The 22,926-nt window shown below is 34.1% G+C and overlaps 1 protein-coding gene across 3 annotated transcripts in view; it reads right to left on the bottom strand.

The window, feature by feature from the left end:
• The window catches only part of SLC39A12 (solute carrier family 39 member 12), a 104,218-nt gene that overhangs the window by 13,318 nt on the left and 67,974 nt on the right, over nucleotides 1-22,926 (bottom strand). For all 3 annotated transcript variants that reach the window (XM_052000793.1, XM_052000792.1, XM_052000795.1), the window contains 2 exons: nucleotides 12,335-12,493; nucleotides 7,492-7,679 (listed from right to left, as the gene is read on the bottom strand). In XM_052000793.1, coding sequence (XP_051856753.1) covers nucleotides 7,492-7,679; nucleotides 12,335-12,493 — 347 coding nt within the window. The remainder of the gene's footprint in view (nucleotides 1-7,491; nucleotides 7,680-12,334; nucleotides 12,494-22,926) is intronic.

Here is a 22,926-nt window from a genome sequence, read left to right as displayed (position 1 = left end):
TCAACATAGTATTTTTTATTTGCTTGCTTTTCTTTCTTTCTTATTTCTTCCTTTTTGATCTGGTTTTTCTTGTGCAACATGATAAATGTGGAAATATATATATAAAATATTGTACATGTTTACATTATATTGGATTATTTGGGATCTAGGGAGGGAGGCAAGGGGAAGGGAGAGAAAAATTTGGAACAAAAAGTTTTGCTTTGTTGAATGTAATGTTGAATGTTGAATGTTGAAGGTAATGTTGAAAACTACCTTTGCATGTATTTTGAAAATAAATAGCTATTATTATGAATAATAAATAAAATAAAATAAAAATGTTAAAAAAAAACCTTATTCAGGGATCTAGCTCATGATCTTAAGTCAACAATTTACCTAACAAGTCCATAAGGAAGAGCTCATAGAATAATAATAATAATAATAATAGCTAGTATTTATATAGTACATTAACATTTCTGGAATACTTTACAAATGTTGCCACCTATTATTTTCACAACAACCCTGGGAGATAGTAGGTGCTGCTATGATCCTCAGTTTGGAAACTGAGGAAACCAAAGGAGGCAGAGGTTATATGACTTGGTTAGGGTCACAAAGCTGGATTTGAATGCAAGTCTCCCTAACTCTGGGCAGCTTGATAGTGCAGTAAATAGAGCACTGGGCTTAGAATCAGAAAGATTCATCTTACCGAGTCCAAATCTGGCCTCAGACACTTAGTAACTGTGTGACCCTGGACAAGTTACTTCACTCTGTTTGCCTCAGTCTCCTTATCTGTAGAATGAACTGGAGGAAAAAATGGCAAACCTCTCCAGTATATTTTCCAAGAAAACCCCAAATTAGAGAATGAAGAGTTGGGCACAACTGAAATGAATGAATAATAATTTCCTAACTCCAGATCCAGAGCTTATCCACTCTGCCACTTGTCTGCCATTAATGCTGTTTCAAGAGGCAAGAAAAATGTTCTTTTACATGTAGCTTCTTCTGATCTTCCTGGTTGTTGTTGCTCTCCTTTCCCTTGTTCTCTCCAATTTTTATCTTATATTTACTTTGTATAAATCTTGTATAAATCTACTTGTCACTCAGTCAGTGAATATTTATTAAGTATCTAATATATGTCAGCTACTATGCTAGGAACATGTATGTAAGTACAAATTGTTTCTTCTGTTAGAATGTAAGCTTCTTGAGGACAAAAATTGTTGCTGCTGCTTTTTCTTCCTTTTTCTTCCTTCTTCATCCTTCTTCTTCCTCTTCTCCCTTTTTCTCTTCTTTTTTTGTCTCTATCTCTTCAGCACCTGTTACTGGTACATAGTAAGTACCGATTGTTCCAACAAAGAATAAACTTTCTCCTCCCACTGGATTGAGGTTCACATCGAATTTAACTGAGTTTGTGATTTATATTGTGCTATTTGTATTTTGGTATTTTAAAGAAATCAGTACTTTTGGCAACCTTGGTAAATTTAGGTGCAAATTTAAAATGATCTTCTAGGTTCTAATAAAGAAAAGGAAAAAACCGAGGCAGGACAGAAAAGTAATGAAAAGTGATAGAAAGAACTCTGAGATTTTAAGGTTGAGGAGAGAAGTAATTCATTGTGGACACATTGCCAAATGCTTTGGGTAGTTCAACCCTAGCTTTCTGTTATTACATCCAGGATTATGGGTTGAGAGAATGGGAAGCTGAAGAACTCAGAGATATCCTTAAGACAGTATGGAATCATAGGCAAAGCCCTGGGTTATGCTTCCCAATATCTTTACTACTTCTATATAGGAGAAATCAAGGTACAATGAACATCAAGGTCAATGTTGAAAAGGAAGATAAGTCACAAATTGGCAAGCTGATGACAGAGAGAAAACAGAAAGACCAGAGATATTAACATCTAAGTAGCAAGGGAGAGAGCATCTTAACATTAGGGTTATAAAACAGATGTTCCTTAAGGATTAGAATGATTTCATTTTGCATTTCTACTACCTAATTCAGCATCTGACACATTAGCAAAGTTTATTGTTTGATAAATATATGTTAGAGATGAAAGGAATTTTAAAGGTCACTGAGATTCCTACATTTATTTAGCAGATCAACAATCTGAGGCATCTGTTGGTAGAGTTGTGAATTGATCCAGCCAATCTGGAGAGCAATTTGGAGCTATGCCCAAAAAACTATAAAACTATGCTTTCCTTTTGATTCAGCAAGATCCCTGCAAGATGTTTATCCCAAAGAGATTTTTTAAAAGGGAGGAAAGAACCTATTTGTATAAAACTACTTTTAGCAGTTCTTTTTGTGGTGGCTAAGAACTGGAAATCAAGGAGATACCTATTATTTGGAGAATGGCTGAACAAGTCATGGTATACCATTGCAATGGAGTATTACTGTGCTATAAAGAAATGATAAAAGAAAGAATGATTTCAGAAAAATCTGGAAAGACTTGTGTGAACTGACACAAAATGAGGTGAGCAGAACGAGAAGAAATTATACACAATTATGGAAATATTATACAACGAAGAACTGTGAATCAATTATTCTCAGCAACACAATTGATCCAAGATGATTACCAAAAGATTCATGATGAAAAAAGTTATGCAACTCCAGAGAAAGAACTGATACCTGAATTACAATTTGAAGCATACTACTACTCTCTCTCTCTCTCTTTCTCTCTCTCTCTTTCACTCTCTCTTTTCTCTGCCTTTCTCTCCCTCTCTCTTTCTTCTTTCTCTCTAATTCCTTCTTTCCTTTCCTCTCTCCCTCTCTCTCTTTTCTTCTTCCTTCCTTCTTTTTTTTACTCACAAGAGAATTTTTTTTTCATGGTTACATACATATAATCCATATCAAATTGTCTGTCTTAAGGAAATGGGAGGGAGGGAGAGAGAGAATTTGAAACAAAACTTTTTTTTTAATATTATGCTTTTTTTACATGAAGGAAAATCCAATTAATAAAAAAAAAAAAGAATGGAAAGGTTAAATGACTTGTTCAAAGTCACAAAGTAGACATCTAAGGCAAAATCTGAAACCATATCTTCTTGTCTATAAGCCCAATAAATGACCTACTATATAAAAATTCTTCTTTGAATCCGAGTTTCTTTAACACTATCTGATAAGCTGGCTCCTCTCTACTGACTAGTTTTCTAAGGTACTTTACTGGACAGCAACAACTTGTCTTCCCCACAAATTTCCAGACTCTGAGCAGTCCTCCATTGCTATTGAACCAGAATCTAAAAAAGAAAATCATTTTGAATTTTCACTTAATACTTAACAGGTCCTATTTATACCTATGGAGTGTGTCCCTTTGAGGTTTCCATGGTTCTGGCATTATAGAAAAATAATTTATGACTTAGAGACATGTTTAAAGCAGGCAAGAAATTTTGCATCCAATATGAGAAAGAAAAGGGAAAATGAGATTGAAAAATAGTGAATGCCAGAAGAAAGTGACAAACAAAACTCATGTCAAGATTAGACAAAGCTAAGAGATAATCAAGACTCCAACTCCTCACTAAAAAAAAATAAATAAATAAAGAGATACTTATTTCTTTGTCTCTAACTGGATCCAGAGATTGTTGATCATTGTAACAGAGAATCCAATTCTTTCTGCCACCAGAACATAAATCTTTCTTTTCTTGACCTGAGCATGATAATGCTTGGAAAGGTATTTTGTTGGAGCACTTTTAAGGCTGGTTTCACTAGACAAGATTCACTTCCTTTTTCCTTGGAGTAGGGGGAGGTCATTTATTGATCATAAAATCTTTTTTTCCAGCCCCTATTTTTTTCATTTAAAAACATTATGCTATAGTATTTTGAAATACACACACACACACACACACCAAAGGAAACTAGCTTCTTGTTTCTGATTAATCCAGCTCAAAAGGGTTCCTGGTAAATTTCCAGAGCCCAGTAAATAACCAGCAGGGTAATTTTTTCCGTCTTTTCTTGTTGTCATTTATTTTCTTTGCTTTACAGCAAAGTCATGAAGCTCAGCTTTATTCACTTGATGGAAGACTATTATCCTTGGCCGGACAGAAGAGTGTATCAACAGAAAAAAAGTTGTTGCTATGTGAAAGGTCCACGTTTGCTGCAATATTTTACTCAGAAGGCCTAGGATCTGACCTTGATTGGAGGAAGTAGTTCCAGGAAATTCAAAGAGATTTTGATTTGCTATCTTTTTTGCTGGTATGCATGTATAAATTTGGAAAACACATTTCTCTTCAATAAGGTCAGGGCATATGTTAGCTAAGGACTCCCAGGACATTAGTCTTCTTGCTTTCTGATGGCTGGAAGATACCAGGAGCGGGACACTGCTGACAAAATGACCTTTTAATCTAAGGTCAAGTGAGGTCCCATGGGGTGTCTCTGCTTTGCCAGTTTATCAAGAATCTTCATATCTGGGACAATTTGTCCCCAAATGCAAAACAATAAGGCAGAATGAGATATGAAGAGTAGTAAGCTCCATTTCTGTGTGAGGTTATAGTACTTAGATCACATATAAAGAAAGTGAATTAGAACCAGAAAGAAAATGAGGAAACCCAGTAAGTCCAGATGTATAGGCATATGGAATGAGATGTGACTCTAGCTATTTAAAACTCCCAAGATATGTGACTGTTATTGATAGAGAGGAAGCATTCAACTGAGAAGAAACTATTTATAAAGCACTTATGTGTCAGGTAGGTACAATGGACAGAGGGATGGTCTTAAAAGTCAGAAAAATCGGGGTTCAAGATTTTCCTCTACCATATTTAAGCTCTGTGATTATAGGCAAATGAATACATTTCCCAGCATTCCTAAATTACTCTTTGAAAGTAAGAAGTACCAATGGATCTGCATTGATAGTGGGAGTTTGGGCACTTAAATTTCTATGTAGCTCAGTGAAATTGTAGGTCCAGTTGGAATTTTAAAAACTGGTAGGACATGGGAAAGCTAGGTGGCACAGTGGATAGAGCACCAGTCCTGAAGTCAGGAGGACCCGAGTTCAAATATGATCTCAAACACTTAATACTTCCTGGCTGTGTGACTCTGGGCAAGTCACTTAACCCCAATTGCCTCAGCAAAAGAAAAAAAAAATTGGTAGGACACTGAAGTATTGGAGTTACAAAGTGTTGGAATACAAAGATAAAAATGAGATAGTTTCATACCCTCAAGGAGTTAACATTCTATTAGAAAACAAAAGTTAAGCAAATGTCTTCTTTGTACAGTTTGAGCATAATATAGACTCCTGGTGATATATAAGGTGATTAGTCTCAGATATTCTTTTAACCTTTTATTCCTTGCACAATTCACTACTTTATAATAAACACTATCTTAGAATGCAGCAAAAATTTGCTTTTCTTTATCTTAAGACAAAACCCCTGATAAAAATTAAATAAGATTTAAATAAAGTAATGTTCTAGAGTAGCAATATCAATTAGGCAAGCATTGATGAGGAAGGGAAGAAAGAGTAGAGAGAGCCTAATTTTACCATATCTCTGCATAGCAATAGGATCATGTAGGCAAACAGAAAATTCTGGATAGGCTGAAAATTTCTGAAATAGTAAGTGAATCAAACAAGACTCCAATTCTTTATGATTATATTTAGTTATACCAGCTAAGAAAACTACATTCCCCATCAGTCCTCTTGATGACTCTCTCTCCCCCATCTCTTTCCTTTCTCTCTCTCTCTCTCTCTCTCTCTCTCTCTCTCTCTCTCTCTCTCTCTCTCTCTCTCTCTCTCTATCTCTATCTCTATCTCTCTCTCTCTCCTCCCCCTTTCTCTTTCTCTCTCTCTCTCTAAATGCATACATGCAACACGTGTATATGCAGTGTATATATAAAACCATTTTCACAAATATAAATGACAAATATGTCATTTAGACATATGTGTATATATATTTGTGTGTATATGTGTGTATTTGTGTAAGTAATAAAAAATAGTTTGTGAGGGAGAAGGCACTGACAGAGGAAGGGATCATTTTGGAGACAATGTCAGGGCTATATTTCAAAGGACAGTATTTAACACATAGTAAAAAATGTTTAATAAATGCTTATTCAATCAAAATACATTAGAGAGTCTAAGAAGGGAGTGACTTCTTCAACATGGAAGCTCTTAAAGAGTGCTATCTACAGAATGGTTTAGGCTGTTTTAAGTGAGATATCACCTTTTCTGCTTCCTTTCATAAATTCTCCCCATCTCAGTTTTCTCATCTCTAAAATGGAAATAATAATCACACCTGCCGTAAGGGTTGTTGTGAGATATTTTTAAAGTACTTTGGAAACGTTAAAATACTGGGTAAAAAAGATTTATTATCAACGATCTGAACTTTCCCGATTCTCTTATGTCTTCCCTCAATTATTTTAGTTTACCTACTTTTGAAAGCTTTGTAATGACATGCTCAGCTTTCCTGGAGGAAGAAAATGGTTTTCAGCTGAAAGCATTTCCTTTTTTAGCTTCAGGTCACTGTATTTGCCCTACTCTCCCTTCTTTGATTTCAGTAACGACCCTGGCATCTACTGTGACCCTCTTTATACTTGTCAACCCATCTAAAAATGGGCAACCTAAAAATGGCTAAAGGGCTCGTTTCTTCCACAGAACCTCAGAACTGGAGAAACTATGAAATCATTTTGCAAATATCCCCATACAAGGTTCCTTTTTTAAAATGTGGCAGATCACTACTATTTCATCCAATGGGAACTTGACAGTAAATCTAGTAATGTAGAATGTTAAGGGTAATTGTATAGCATTGGTACCATTGTCACTGCATCCAGAAATTATATCCCGTTAGCAAAAATCGTGCCATAAAAGAAAATAAAGCTTTCTAAAAACAACCAGTGCTTTCAACAATTCAATCTAACAACTAACCAATTATATTAAGCAAAATCAATTTCATTGGTTTTTTAGCACCACACAGACGAGACTATTGATTAGCCAAGTTTTTTTTTTTACTTACATACTTATCTTAAACTTCACTTATAGACTTAACACAGTGCCTGGCATGAAGTAGGTGTTTAATAATGTTTATTAAATTGAATTGAGTTGGATTCATAGAGGCAGCTAACTGTCAGGAAGACCTGAGTTCATATCTGACCTCAGACACTTAGTGTAAATCTGGGCAAGCTACTTAGCCCTGTCTGCCTCAGTTTCTTTATTTCATTATTCAGTCATTTTAGCCATTTGACTCTCTGTGATTCATTTGGAGTTTTCTTGACAAAAATACTGGAGTGGTTTATCATACCCACTTCTGAGGTAAGTTCTTCCTGACTCCAGGCCTGGTGCTCTATCCACTGTGCCACCTGGGTGGCTCACAACTATCTCCCAGAGTTATTGTGAGATCAAAATTGCAATCACTTGTCATGAAAATGACTCAACATTTCCAACATCTTCTCTAGATTCAACATATATGCTTCCTTGGGGTTTTTTATGTCTTCTTTGCCTTCTTTGCCTCTCAGATAAGTCTTTCCTTACAGATTTTTGACATTTATTCTCTATTTTGAATATTCAGTATTTAGAAGAATTAAAATTAAAAAAAAACTGTGATACTTACCATTTCCACTAATGATAAATAAAGGAACATCCCAGCGGTGACTGTCAAAATCCAGTTCTGAATACACGGGTCCGTTGAGACTGAGAGGCCAATATAAAGTCCTATGAAAGCTGTGAGGGCACTTATAAAATTCATTAAGATGGCGATCTTGATAGAAAGGCCAGAACTTAACAGTACAGCAAAATCTCCTGAAGTTAGAGGGAAAAAAATAAGATTTAGCAGAAGGAAGTTTACACATTCCAAGTTAGCCCTGGCAAGATTTACAGGGACAATTAGGTGGCACAGTGCATAGACAGCTGGGATTGGAGTCAAGAGGACTTGGATTTAAATCCTGCCTCAGATACATATTATCTCTGTAACCCTGAATAACTCTTTTAATTTCTGTCTGTCTCAGTTTTCTTCATCTATAAAATCTATAAAATGGGGATAATAATAGCTTCTATATACCTCCTGGGGTTGTTATGAAAATTAAATGAGATAACATTCATAAATCACTTAGCAGAAGGTCTGGCACATAGTAGTTGCTACATAAATGTTTGCTATTATAATGAATTATCCCTATTATAGATTGAGAACAGACTTGGTGCAGAGGAAAGGGTGCTAAATTTGGAGTCAGAGGATCCATTTCCACTAATAATAAATAAAGGAAAATCCTAGCAGTGAATGATTCTGTTGCTTCTTATGTGGCCTTGTACCAGTTATTTATTTAACTTTTCTGGGCTTCCATTTCCTATAATCAGGTTTGGGTGAGATGAATTTTGCAATCTCTTCTTATTCTAAATCTATGATCCTATAGAATGTCTATAGTTTTCTAGTAATCAAATTGTTTGTGGATGGCTAAATGATCACATAATATACATGGTGAGATAAGGATAGAGACTGCATCTATGATTTCACTGATGGTTGGAGCTCCTGATTTTGAAAGCTTCTTCTACATACAGAGTACCTTCTCTATTACTTAGAATCTTAGAAAATTGCCCATGGAAAGAAATTATAATGTTAAGGTCATGCATCCAGGAAGTTTCAGAGGCAGGATCTGAATTCATTTCTTCCTCGTTCTAAGGCCAATTTTCTATTCAGTACAGTACATTGCTAGTTTAATAGCAAATATAGGGAATATAAACCAATCAGCTAATATTTTGCTTCATTTGCCAATTGGCATTGTAGGACGTGAACAGAAATTATGTTTCAATCATTGCTTTTGTTTAGCTGGTCCTAAAGATAGCTTATACTTGGTGACCCATGACAACCCAGTTAGCTCCTGATGGTCTGTGACATTTTCAACTTGGATAAATGCAAAGTCAAATCACATGCTTTCCCAGAGTTTCTAAATCTTTCTTGCCTGGGAACTTGCCAGCTGAAATTAAGAGATCTTATCTGTGGCGTGGTATTTATTCTTTACTTAAACAGGTACTGACTGACTGACTGTATATGGGAAAAACAAAACAGCTAAAAGCAGAAACAGAAATGAAAAACAACCCTCTATTTGCTTTTTAGTAAAAACACAATATGGGAGGTGTATGGGACAATGAATCCACCTTCCTTGAGGAAATGTGTGACTGTTTTGGATTGAAGCAAAGCAGCTCCATTGTTTCCATTTCTCTGTTTCCAGAAGAATTGAGTTCTTTGGAATTGGAGGGATTCATGTAGGTATTGAATGACTGCTGTAAAGGTGGCAGGGAATTTTTGCTTCAAGTATGGGCCGGACTAAATGACTTTTATCGTTTCATTGGATACCATGATTCTAATTCCTCATACAGTGTTGACAATATTAAAGAATGACCTTCAAATTAAAAAAAAAGTCAGGGAACTTAAACATCTTCATAGGCAGGATTAAATGCTTGCATATCCTTCTCACCAATCTCATGAGTCCTGGATTTCCAGCCAGGATAGCAATATTTTTGCTGCAAAAGTAGTTTCTAGATAACCTGTATTAAAACACAAACGAGCTACTAGGAGGAGATAATGTATTAATTCAGTATTATGTAGGCAGAGGGAAGGGCCATGAAAGAATAGTATGTAGATCAGATAAATTTGGGTAATGGTGAGAAAAGTTGAGACAGAGGGAATTACCAATGCAGGTCTGGGCCTTTAGGGGACAGAGAGTACTAGACACAGTGAGAGATAATCACTGGTGTGGGGAAAAGAGGATGGGAGACAGAACAGGATGTGCCAGAACTCAACCAGATGCTAGAACCTGGTCTGATTGAGCACCTGTAAGGATTAGAATGAATAAACCTCCCCCCAATCTTCCTGTGGATTTTAAAACATAGCTTCAAAATGTGATCAATAAAATTATCCCCACTTGATGAAATAAAGTAGCATCTTTAAAGTTTGGCCTTTTGTTATGATGATTCGGGTCTCTCTTTTTTCATATTTTGATCTCTGGTCACAGGGCATACTTAGGAACAAAAGATCCAGGTTATTATAGTCTTGATCTTGGGCAAAAGTTCCAGATAATTAAGGTGATCTAAAAGTAGACTTGGCTATTTAATGAAGTAGTAACTTACACTAAGCCAAGAGTGTGTTCTCCCCAAAGGGAAAAAGTACCTATGACATAGTTTTCACTTTAATCTTCAGTACTGTTTTTTTCACCACTTTCTCAAGTCATCAACTTCTTGAGTCTCCATTCATCAATCAACTTCATGAGCCTCCATTCATCAATCAAACAATAAATCTAGACCTGTCAATTCCCTAAGTTGAAAATGCTCACCTTGAAATTTAATAGCCATTTTTTATAAGCAGAGAGGATCTGGCTCCGGCAACATCTGTTTGAAGGAGATCTTCAAGCAGTAGCTGGATGACCAGCTTATATTCTTATATAGAAACAGGACAGAATTGGACTGGATAGTTGGTATGTGATCTTTTGTGATATGGGTCCCTGACATTTGTTACATAGTTTGCCCTTGGACAAAGGGGTGACATTATATCAGGAATGCAACAAAGTGGGGGCCCCAGACCACTGCTCAGGGTATATACTACAGGCACATAGGGCTATGGACAAACCATTCATAACAGGAAGCATGTGAATGCTCCTTCAGCTCTTTCTAGATGATAATATGAAGATGAACATGAAGGTACTACCCAACCCACACCAAGACAATTGTTTTGTTTGCTACCATAAAATCCTGCCTTTTCCTTTCTGTCTCCTGTACAGGACATAGATGTTTTCAGGCAACAGAATAATTTTGATCCAAGAAGATGAGGCACTAGAAATGAGGGATCATTCCCTATAGTTTTTAAGAGGCAATGTGATATATTCCAATAGTATCAAATTCAAATTAAAGCAGAACTCTGTCAGCTGCATCTTGATTTACAAAATCACAAATTAATATTACTTATGCTGAATTGGATTTTAATTCTGAGAAACATTTCCCAGCTCCATTTTGATCTGGTTCAGCTTGTACCAGGAAGACCATTTGTGGCCTATGGGTTGAGAGTTTGACATCTTTTGTGTAATGGATAGAGAGTTGGGTTCAAAACCAAGAAGAAGCTAGGTTTGAGCCAAGGGTGTGCTGGTGAGTATTCGACAACTGGTTCTCCTCAGGGATGGGGGTGGGAAGACTGTACCCATAATCCATGTTTAACCTTAATCTATATTTTGAATATTTTATCTTTCACTTCCTTAAGTCTAGACCAGGGGTAAGCAAATGATAGCCTATAGTCCAAATCCTATCCATACCTATTTCTTGGATAACCTGCAAACTAATAATAGTTTTTAAAATAATTTTAAAATAAGATCTTATTGTATTAAATTCAGTATTTATTACATTATTTTTTCTACATGGTAAACATATAAAAACTAGTCTTTGCTTTATTTTTAAACCTATAGGATAATTATAATTACCATCAGTAGGGAAACACAGGTATGTTTCCCACTCATGCTTAATCTCACATCTGTTTCCTCCAGTACCAGAAGTTTTGGCACATTGCCTTCCTTATTGTGCTAACATCTGGGTCCCAAAGAAATGACTGATTAGCCAGTCTCCCTGTAGCTTGGGTACATCAGCAACTGACAATTTTTTTTTCTTTGCTGGCTGTAGAATGTTATAAGGCTGAACAGACTGAAAGCATCAATGAGGCCCCCTTCTCCATTTGGGCTTCTATTGCTCCAGTCTTCCATCATGAGATCCCCTATTAACCCTAGTTAACCCTAAAAATCCTGGTCTCCCTTGGAACATGATAGAAAGATTACTGAAGACAAAGTGGGTATTATATACTTTTGACCAAGACTGACCTTCTTGTCTTGTCCATCTCTTATGAGTTCCAAAGAGACAGGGTTTGAATTACAGGGCTATTAAAACATATCCAGGAGAAAAAAAGAGCCTTGTGTCTATTTGCTACCATATGCCTGTCACTTTAATTTCATGCCTGGCTTTAAACATTTCGAATAAATCAGCTTGATGAAGCCATGGTTTGGTTTTAATTAAATTTCTATTTTTTTCCTCATTGGTCTGTTTGCTGACATATTGGATAAGGTTCCCCCTCTTGATATTTTTCCCACATATAACATTCAGATTTTCTAGTCCCAGCCAAAGGTATTTAAAGTGATGTTACATGAAAATGACATTCTCCCATCCAGAATGCTTTGAAGCACAAACTATCACTCTTCATCCTTGGGAAATATTATGAAAATGTCAGATTGAATCTTATCTTGGGCTACAGAAATATTGCCTTCTCTTTTTTCCCCAAGATTTAAATGGAATATGACCTGAAGCTACTTACTATTCAATGATATGCTAGAGAGAAGAAGGAAAGAAATCAAGTGATATCAGCTTACACACCAAGCATGACTGATTTTCCAGCTATTAGAGGACAACTAGTAGAAAACTGATCGACTTACCCATTTCATGTGGAATTTCATGGCACAAGATGGCAATGGTTGTTGTCACCCCTGACTCGGTGGAAGATGAGAAGGCAGCTCCGATCACAAGACCATCAGCAAAATTGTGAAGACTGTCACCAACCAGTATCATTACAGCTAAAAGACTAATGGCTTTACCTAGAGAAAGGAATAAAGGAATGATGACTAGCCAGAGATGCTCTGATTATGTCTTGATTTTCAAGAGCAGTAAATTTGCACAAGATGACTTTAACTTTCATTTTATTTATCAACAACAAGAATTAACTAAGTGAAATAGTCAGTTTCACTTAGTTCAAGATTTTCAAAAGGAAACATTATTAAAGAGGGATCTCTGAGAAGTTGAACAAGTAGTAAAGATACTCTCTTTTTTCTAGCCAAACTGGCCCACTTCATGTTCCCCAAACATGGCATCCCATCATTTGCTACTATATTTCCCAGTCTGTCTCCATATCTAGAAAGCATGCCCTTCTCACTTCTAACTTTTAGAACCTGTAACTTCTTTGAAGGATCAGCTCCCAGGCTACTTCCAACCAGAAGCCTTTTCTTATCTCCAATTGTTAGTGTTTACTTTCCTCAGAAAATTACACTTCTATATAATAATTTTTTTTTATTTTTCTCAGCAGAAGTTGCTTGAAGGCAAATTTTTTTTCATTTTATCTTTGACTTTCCAGAACAGTGGAGTACTTTTTGCATACAACAGAAACTTCAAAATACATGTTGCATTGGAATCCAAATCCAATCCTCCAAAAGTCAAATTTCAGGAAAATTAAAGCCAAAACCCTGAGGATATATGTTGACATTAGTGAGTATTATGCCGTTTCAAAGTGAAACAAACAAATAAATATCCCAGAGATGGTCCAGTGGAAAAAGAACTGGCAATGGAGAAGATTTGGGTCATCTTCGACACTTATTGATTGTGAGATTTAAGTCAAATCATTTAATCCTCAGAACCCTTACTTTCTTATTCTTTAAAATAAGGGGGTTGAATTAGAGTGCTTAGAAAGTCCTTTCCAACTCTGAATCTATGCTCTTATGTCTTATTACATATGATGTCCCTAGGACAGTTACTTCTAATTTCATTTCCAAGTTGTTAATTAAAGCTTTGATTGCCATCACCTCTTTCAGACTCCTCTCCCTTCTCTTTGGAGGAGTAGAGGTAGACTGCCAAATTCCTCTTAATATCTTCCTTTACAGAGGGCAAAACTAGACTCTCACCTTACTCTACTTTGCAGCTGCTGCTTTTTCTTCATGCAACAAGATGTCCTCATGCTCAATATCTCCATGCTTTCCCTACTCCTCTTCACCCCAGCTTTTCTTGGTGTTGTTTCTCCCTCCCCAATGTATTGTGAGCTCCTCAAGGATGGGAAGTAATTTTTTTAAATTAATTATATCTGCAGTGCTTAGCATAATGCCTAACACATAGAAGGTACTTAATAAATCTTTATTGGATTGGTTTATTGCCCAATGATCCAGGACCATGTATATTTCAATACTTTATAACATATAGTATAAAGACAGAGATATAACTGTCCCCTCTGTCCCTCCTTAGCAGTGTTTTGTTTCTAACCCACCTCACTCTCTACCTGTCCTCCTGTCTATCACCCCTCCTCTCTTCTTTTATCCTTTTATAAGGATATATAACATTGTCTAGGATATCATTTAATAAATTACTTCTTTGGGAATAATAAACCAGAAACCAAACAAAAGAAATAAGGTTCATTTCAAATGTAGAAAAACAATAAAAGAATGAAAGATCAACTTTATGATGCTAAAATCCTATTCCAGTTTTTCATCATTCTTCTGTTAAGTGATTCTATATTCCTCAAAACTATATTGATGAAAAGCAAGGTCTATCAGGTCTTTTCAAACTTAAAAGACTATGAGGACAGATTTAGCAAAAGATAATTGTCCAAGAACCAGTGTAGCTAAGTACAGAGAACCTCATCACTGAGTATACAATTAACCCTCAGATGATGGGATTTTTGACCACTATAATAGACCTTGTCAAATAAGGCACCAGGAAGGAAGAGTATAAATATCAATGAAATCATATATTTTGGGAATATAATTAAAAGTTGTCAGATAATTTTTCACAAATGACATTTTCTGCAGAGATTAAGTAACTGGAGCTGGAGTCAGGTAAATCTGAGTTCAAATCTTGCCCCAGACACTTATTAGCTAGGTGATCCTGACAAGTTACTTAATCTCTGTATCCCTCAGTTTCCTCATTTATAAAATGGAGAAAATAGTAATTTGGAGTTGTTGTAAGGATCAAATGAGCTAATATTTGTAAAGTACTTGACAAACCTTGAAGTAATCTACAAATGCTAGCTATTATTATTGCTGTTTTCTTTGACTTCCTGTATATTACCTACAACCTTCTCTTGTATGTAAATGATGTGATTAATAATAATTTAAAAAATGAAATCAGTTGTGATAATAGGTCATCTTGTTCCCAAAAGTTTTGGTATTGCTTTGGAGAATTTTTTGCTTTACAACTACCCCAAAGAAAGAACACTGGGAAATGAATATAAACTGCTTGCATTTTTGTTTTTCTTCCCGGGTTATTTATACCTTCTGAATCCAATTCTCCCTGTGCAACAAGAGAACTGTTCTGTTCTGCATACATATATTGTATCTAGGATATACTGTAACCTATTTAACATGTAAAGGACTGCTTGCCATCTGGGGGAGGGGGTGGAGGGAGGGAAGGGAAAAATTGGAACAGAAGTGAGTGCAAGAGATAATGCTGTAAAAAATTACCCTGGCATGAATTAAAAATTAAAAATTAAAAAAATAAAAAGAGAATTTTTTGCTTTAAAATAAATTATCAAGGTAAACACATGTCAAGAATTATATAACTCATTGTAGCCACAAGCTTAATTTTTAAAATTGTTATATATTCAAATTTTTTGCTTATATTGTTGATCAAAAACTCATGATATCCTGATATAATCAAAAATTAGCTCCAAATAACATGGTATACAATCTTAGTTCCCCCCTCTACCCTCCTTGGGAGGAGGGAATAGGCTTTTTGTTTCATCTATTTGCAAGACTCCCAGTGTGAAAACTCTGGGATGCAGATTGAAAATTTCTCTGTTAAGTATAAGATTAATGCCATAATACTGGAACAAGGTGGGAACAATAACCAAAAAAAACACCTCAAAACACACATTACATTAAATGCTATATCCAAAGGATGTCAAAACTATGTTTTTTTTTTCTTTCAAAGTAATGTGTATAATGCAAAACAAACAGGAATTTTTTTTCATGAAAATGACATTGTTTTGACACTGGCTACACATAGTCCAAGATGTAATATATTCAGATAAAAAGTGGAAAATTCAGGTAATTATCCAGATGTTTGTCCAGGTTCCAAACTTGGTTAGATGGGTTGGCATCATGGAGACAGCATAAATTTAGTCTGTTCCAAAAAAGAATCAGACAATGTGTCTGGCACTGGATAAATTGTACAAAAGAATAAATCTAGTTATTTAGCATTCTGAAAAGGAAATGCCACATATTTCATGAGGATTTCCTGTAGTCACAGTAGATTCTTAGATATAGTGCTTTACAGATTATATTATAAAGTATCACGCATTGTAGTGCAAAGATTTGGAGTCAGCTTTTAAGTGAGAAAGCCTGGGCTTAATTGTGGGCTTCACCATTAAGGAATATGGCATCTGTGGGTAAGTCAACTAATTTTCAGAAAAATCACTCTCTTTGGAGTCAGAAGCCTGCCTCTGCCACATGCTAACTTGGTAACATTGGACAAGTCACTTAGTCCCTTTGAGGCCAAAATTCCTCTTCTGTATAATGATGGGATTGGACTAGGAAGTGTCTGAGGTCCCTCTTAATTCTTTATCTATGACCTATAATATCTATTAGAATCTTATGATTTTCATCTGTAAAAGTGAACTAATAATACTTACATTTCCTATGAGGAAAGTAATTTGTAAATGATAAAATTTTATATAATTATCATAAGATTCTGTGCTAAAAGAGATCTTAGAGATTATCTAGTCTACTTAACAGATGAGGGAAACAAAGCTCAAAGAGAAATTATATGACTTATAGTCAGAGAGGCACGATAGTAAGTGGTATTGAAACAAGTCTAAGTCATAGAATCAAAGACTTGGAAAGCGTCTTAGTAGCCATTTCTAGTTAAACTCCCTCATTATGCAGGTGAACTAGTTAGCTAACATTTATTTGGAACTTAATATTTGTAAGTAAGTAACTTATTACTGTGATAACAGCTTTACAATTATTATTTCATTTCATCCTCACAATAACCCTGGGAGATAACTGTTATTATTTTCATTTTACAGATAAGGAAACTGAGGCAAATAGAGTTTACATGATTTGCCTAGGGTCACGAGACTAGTATCTGACATCAACAGGAAGATGAGTCTTCTTCACTTCAAGCCTCATTAAGTTACTTGCTCAAGGGAATACAGATAATAAACTTTAAAGGTGGATATTTTTAAATCAAGGTCCTCTGAATCCAATTCAAAACTCATTCCTATAGTATATAATTTTCTGAATCACAACTTGTCCAAAGTCACAGGGATAGGAAAAGGCAAAGCCACTTATTACGGTCTCCTAAATCCAAATCCATTATGCCATAAATAGGAATTATTATTATCATAGTGATCAGGTACAAAATAAAATTTTAAAGTACTGAGAAATGCTAGACCAGGGAGAAGTAGCAAGAAAACATTTTTAAGTTATTAAAACCTTGGTGCACAAGGTTTTTCCAAGATATAATTATTTTATCCTGATAATAAATGACTTTGAAAGGTCTGTTCATCCATTTCTTTTTTTTTTTTTCATAAAGGGTAGTCCATACCAGAAGTCTAGGAAAGTATTCTATTTGAAAAGACAACTAAGACCTTTGACTGTGTCAATAAAGCATAAAGTGAAGACTAGTAATTAGATGGTTAATTTGATCACTAATGAAAGGCAATCAGAATAACTGAAGTCTCAAAGTCTATTTGGAGAGCTTGAATTGGTTAGCTGTTGAATTTGCTGAACTAAGCAGATATTTGCCAGTTCTCATTTCCTACCATATTGACAAGAGTGAAGATTTTCCTTCAGTAATCCATTCTAATATGTTATATCCTTGAAATATTCCCCTATCCAACCTAAAGTCCCTTTCTTCTACAAATACTATAGTTTATTTCTATTGGCCCCATATTTTATAAGTGAAGACAAGGAAGAGCTGGTTCCTGGAATCATTTTTTAATTCCATATTTTAATATTGATAAAGTCATCCTTCACTCTTCAGTTCTTTTAGTCCTTCCAATTTAAAGAATTAGAAAATAAAATCATCACTTTTTTTGGGTTTCCTCAGTACCCTTCATATCCTTCACAGAACCGATCTCTACTAAATGCTACCTTGTACAAAAGTGAAATGTTACTCCATTCGATTCTCATATGTTGTTTCTCAAATAAAACTATTTGTTGTAAAAACTCAATTGAAACATAAGCTAAGAAGGTAGGGATTAGTCCTACTCTCTCATATACTTATATATGATACCAAATAAAACATGAGTTTTAAAATAAAATTTAGTGACTGCTTCATGCTCTACTCACACTCCACTGTATCCTCAAATTTTCACCTTGTGTCTTCATCACCACAATGAAGTGTCACACAGGTAGATTTGCAATTATTTGGGATAGTGTTGGGAAAAGGCACAGATTCACAGAATAAATTTCTAATCATTTTTTGTGGACAGTCCTTATATGAGTTGTCTGGAAATTTCTTGAGTCTAGTAACATTGGCAGGTTTATGAGTTTTTCCTGCCAATTTTCAGAATTTATGTGGCTAGGTCTAGCTTACATTGTTCTTTTAAAATGAATTAGGTCAATATTTTTTATCATCAGTCCAGAGGAAAAGGTATTTTTAGTGTACTATGGCATATTAAGCTAAGTTGATGATTTATATTTTGCCTACATTGCCTTTTTAATATTTTGCCTACATTGAGATTTGTGTTTAATAAATATTTTTTTTCAAAAAGAGGTTTTGCAAAGTCTTTACTATTAATGTTCAGAAGCAATTTGAACCATCACTGTAGTGTTAGTGACAATCTTAAACCATGAGGTGACAAATAATAACTCATCATCTATGATTTATTTGGAATAGGGAACTCCCTATGAGCAAACTCTCTCTACTGATGCAGATTGTCACCTGATTTACAATTTACAATGTAACTCTAAGACTGTCTCTATTACTCCATACTGTCTCTAATAGATCTTTACAAAGCATCTAAAGATGTGAAAAACTCTTTATATGCTTGATTTCATTTGATCCCAACAATTACTCTATTGTGGAATTGCTTCACTTATCACCATTTTTCAGATAAAAAAACTGAGATTGGAAAAAGTAAAATGAAATAGACAAGATCACAGAGCAAGTAAATATGCAAGGAAGAATTTGAACTCAGCTCCTATTGGCCCCAAGTACAATGCTCTATTCATCTTATCAAGTAGCTGCCTATTACTAAATCATATTAATGAGCATTCGTCACTTACTATGTGCCAGGAATTGTAAAAGCACTGAAAATACAAAGAATGATATGAAACACAGTTCCCATTATCTTTTTTTTCCATTAAGGAATTTTTTGTCTATTTTCTATTTACAGTATTAAAACACAGCAGAAGTTTATAGATTGTACACAAACTATCTGAATATAAGACAAGAGAATTAGTACTATTAAGTCAAGTTTTTTAATTCATTTTTTTATTTTCAAAATACAAATGCATAGATATTTTTCAACATACATGCTTATAAAACCTTGTGTTCCAATTTTTTCTCCCCCCTTTCCTCAACCCCTTCTTTAGATAGCAAGTAATCCAATATATATTAAACATGTGCAATTATTCTATACACATTTCCAGAATTATCATGCTGTACAAGAAAAATCAGATCAAAAAGAAAAAAATAAGAAAGAAAACAAAAAAGCAAGTAAACAATAACAAAAAAGGTGAAAATACTGTGTTGTGATCTACATTCAGTCCCCATAGCCCTCTTTTTGGATGCAGATGACTCTCTTCATCACAACAAATCTATTGGAATTGTCCTGAATCACCTCACTGTTCAAAATAATTACATCCATCAACATTGATCATCTTATAATCTTGCTGTTTCCATGTACAATGATCTCTTGATTCTACTCATTTCACTTAGCATCAATTCATGCAAATCTTTCCAGGCCTTTCTGAAATCATCCTGATGATTGTTTCTCATAAAAATAATATTCCATAACATTATATTATATTATAACTTATTCAGCCATTCTCCAGCTAATGGGTATTCACTCAGTTTCTACACTATAAAAAGGTCTGCTACAAACATTTTTACACATTTGAATCCTTTTTCCTTTTTTATGATCTCTTTTGGATATAGGACTGATAGAGACCCTGCTGAATCAAAAGATGTGCACAGTTTGGTAGCCCCTTGGACATAGTTCCAAATTGATCTTCAGAATGGTTGGATCAGTTCACAACTCTGCTAACAATGTATTAGTGTCTCAGTTTCCCCATATCCCCTCTAATATTTATCATTATCTTTTTCTGTCATCTTAACCAGTCTGAGAGATGGATAATAGTATCTCAGAGTTGTCTTAATTTGAATTTCTATGATCAACAGTGATTTACAGCATTTTTTTCATATGACTAGAAATGGTTTCAATTTCTTCATTTGAAAACTGTTCATATCCTTTGACCATTTATCAATTGGAGAGTGGCTTGTATTCTTATAAATTTGAGTCAATTCACTATATATTATAGAAATGAGGCCTACATCAGAATCCTTGGATGTAAATTTTTTTTTCCTGGTTTGTGGCTTCTTTTCTAATTATGTTTACATGGATTTTGTTTACACAAAAACTGTTCAACTTAATATAAAAAAAATATTTAATTGCATTTCATCTTATTGTAGTTCTTCTTTGGCCACAAATTCCTTCTTTCTCCACATATCTGAGAGGTAGACTAGCCTTTTTTCTTATTTGCTTAAATAATATGACTCTTTATGTGTAAACCCATTTCAACTTTATCTTGGTACAAGTTATGAGGTATTAGTCAATACTTAGTTTCTGACATACTATTTTCCAATTTTCCCAGCAATTTTTGTCAAATAGTGAGTTCTTATCCCAGAATCTGGGATCTTTGTGTGTATCAAAGACTAGATTACTGTAGTCAATGACTATTTTGTCTTGTAAACCTAATCTATTCTACTCATTGACTACTCAATTTCTTAACCAGTACCAAACGGTTTTGATGATTCTTGCTTCATAATAGTTTTAAGTCTGGCATCACTAGGCTATCTTCATTTGCTTTTTTTCCCCATTAATTCTCTTGAAATTCTTGATCATTTTTTCTTCCAGATGAATTTTGTTATTTTTTCTAGCTTTGTAAAATAATTTATTGGCAGTTTGATTGGTATGGCACTTAATAAATAGGTTAATTTAGGTAAAATTATCATTTTTATTATATTTATTTGAGCCTATTCATGAGTACTTCATATTCTTCTAATTGTTTAGATCTGACTTTATTTGTGTGGAAAGTGTTTTGTGATTGTGTTCATAGAGTTCCTGACTTTGTCTTGGCAGATAGACTTCCAAATATTTTATATTATCTACAGTAATTTTAAATGAAAATTTTCTCTGTATCTATTGCTGCTGGACTTTGCTGGTAACATACAGAAATGTTGACGATTTATGTGGATTTACTTTGTATTCTGCAACTTTGCTAAAATTGTTAATTGTTTCTAGTAGTTTTTAGTTGATTCTCTAGGATTCTCTAAGTGTATAATCACATGATCAGCAAAGAATGAGAATTGTGTTTCCTTTGTTACCTACTGTAATTCTTTTAATTTCTTTTTATTCTCTTATTGCTGAAGCTAACATTTCTAATTGAATTGTATTGAACTGTAATGGTGATAGTGGGTAACCTTATTTCATTCCTGATCTTACTGGGAATACTTTTATAGTATTCCCATTACATATGATACTTGCTGATGGTTTTAAATAGATGATAGTGATCATTTTAAGGAAAACTCCATTTATTCCTATGTTCTCTGCTGTTTTTAATAGGAATAGGGTTATATTTTGTCAAATGCTTTTCCTGCATCCATTAAGATGATCATATGATTTCTGTTAGTTTGGTTATTGATATAGTTAATTATACTAATAGTTTGCCTAATATTGAACCAGCCTTGCATACCTGGTATAAATCCTACTTGGTCGTGGTATATTATCCTGATAATAACTTGCTGTAATCTCTTTGCTAATGTTTTATTTAAGATTTTTTCATCAAAATCTTTAGGGAAATTGGTCAATAATTTTCTTTCTCTGTTTTCATCCTATCTGCTTTAGGTATTAGCACTATATCAGTGTCACAAAAGGAATTTGGTAGGACTCCTTCTTTTCCTACTTTTCCAAATAGTTTGCATAGTATGGGGATTAATTTTTCTTTAAATCTTTGGTAGAGTCTTTCGTAAATCCATCTGGTCCTGGAGATTTTTTCTTAGGGAGTTGATTAATAGTTTGTTCAATTTCTTTTTCTAAAAGGGGACTATTTAAGTAATTTATTTCTTCCTCTGTTAATGTGGGCAATGTATATTTTGTATATACCATTTCAATATCCATTCATCCATAAGTGAAATATCCATTTCATTTAGATTATAAGATTTATTAGCAAATAGTTAGGCAAAATAGCTTCTAATTATAGTTCCCATTTCTTCTTCATTGGTAGAAGGTTTATCTTTTTTCTTTTTTGATACCAGCAATTGATTTTCTTCTTTCCTTTTTCTAATCAAATTAACTAAAGGTTTATGTAAATTGTCATTTTTTTCATAAAACCAACTCTTAATTTTATTTATTAATTCAATAGTTTCCTTACTTTCAATTTTATTATTCTCCCCTTTTATTTTCAGAATTTCAAATTTGGTATTTAGTTGGAGATTTTCAATTTGCTTTTTTTCTAGATTTTTTATTTGTATGCTCAATTCATTGATCTCTTTCTCTGTTTTTTTAAAGTAAGCATCTAGAGATATAAAATTTCCCCTATGAACTTCTTTGCATCCCACAAATCTTGATATGTTATCTCATTATAGTCATTCTCTTGAATGAAATTATGAATTGTGTTATGATTTGTTGTTTCACCCACTCATTCTTTAAGATGAGACAATTTATTTCCAAATAATTTTTGTTTTTTTTCCCTCTAGCCCTTTATTACATGTGATTTTTATTGTAACATGGTTTGAAAAAGCTGCCTTTACTATTTCTACCTTTTTACATTTGATTTTCAGATTTTTATGTCCTAAAATGTGGTCAATTTTTGCATAGATTCCATATACTGCCAAAAAAGTATATTCCTTTCTGTCTCCATTCAATTTTCTCCAAAGGTCTATCATACCTAACTTTTCTAAAATTCTATTTACATCCTTAACTTTTTTCATATTTATTTTGAGGTTCAATTTATGTAGTTCTGAAAGAGCAAGCTTGAGGTCCCAAGCAGTATAGTTTTGCTGTCTATTTCTTCTTTCAGGTCTCTTAACTTCTCCTTTA

This window comes from Antechinus flavipes, chromosome 5 (assembly GCF_016432865.1).
Source record: "Antechinus flavipes isolate AdamAnt ecotype Samford, QLD, Australia chromosome 5, AdamAnt_v2, whole genome shotgun sequence".
Classification (NCBI taxonomy): Eukaryota; Metazoa; Chordata; class Mammalia; order Dasyuromorphia; family Dasyuridae; genus Antechinus; species Antechinus flavipes.
Note: the sequence above shows the minus strand (reverse complement) of the source record. Positions and strands in the feature narration are given on the sequence as shown.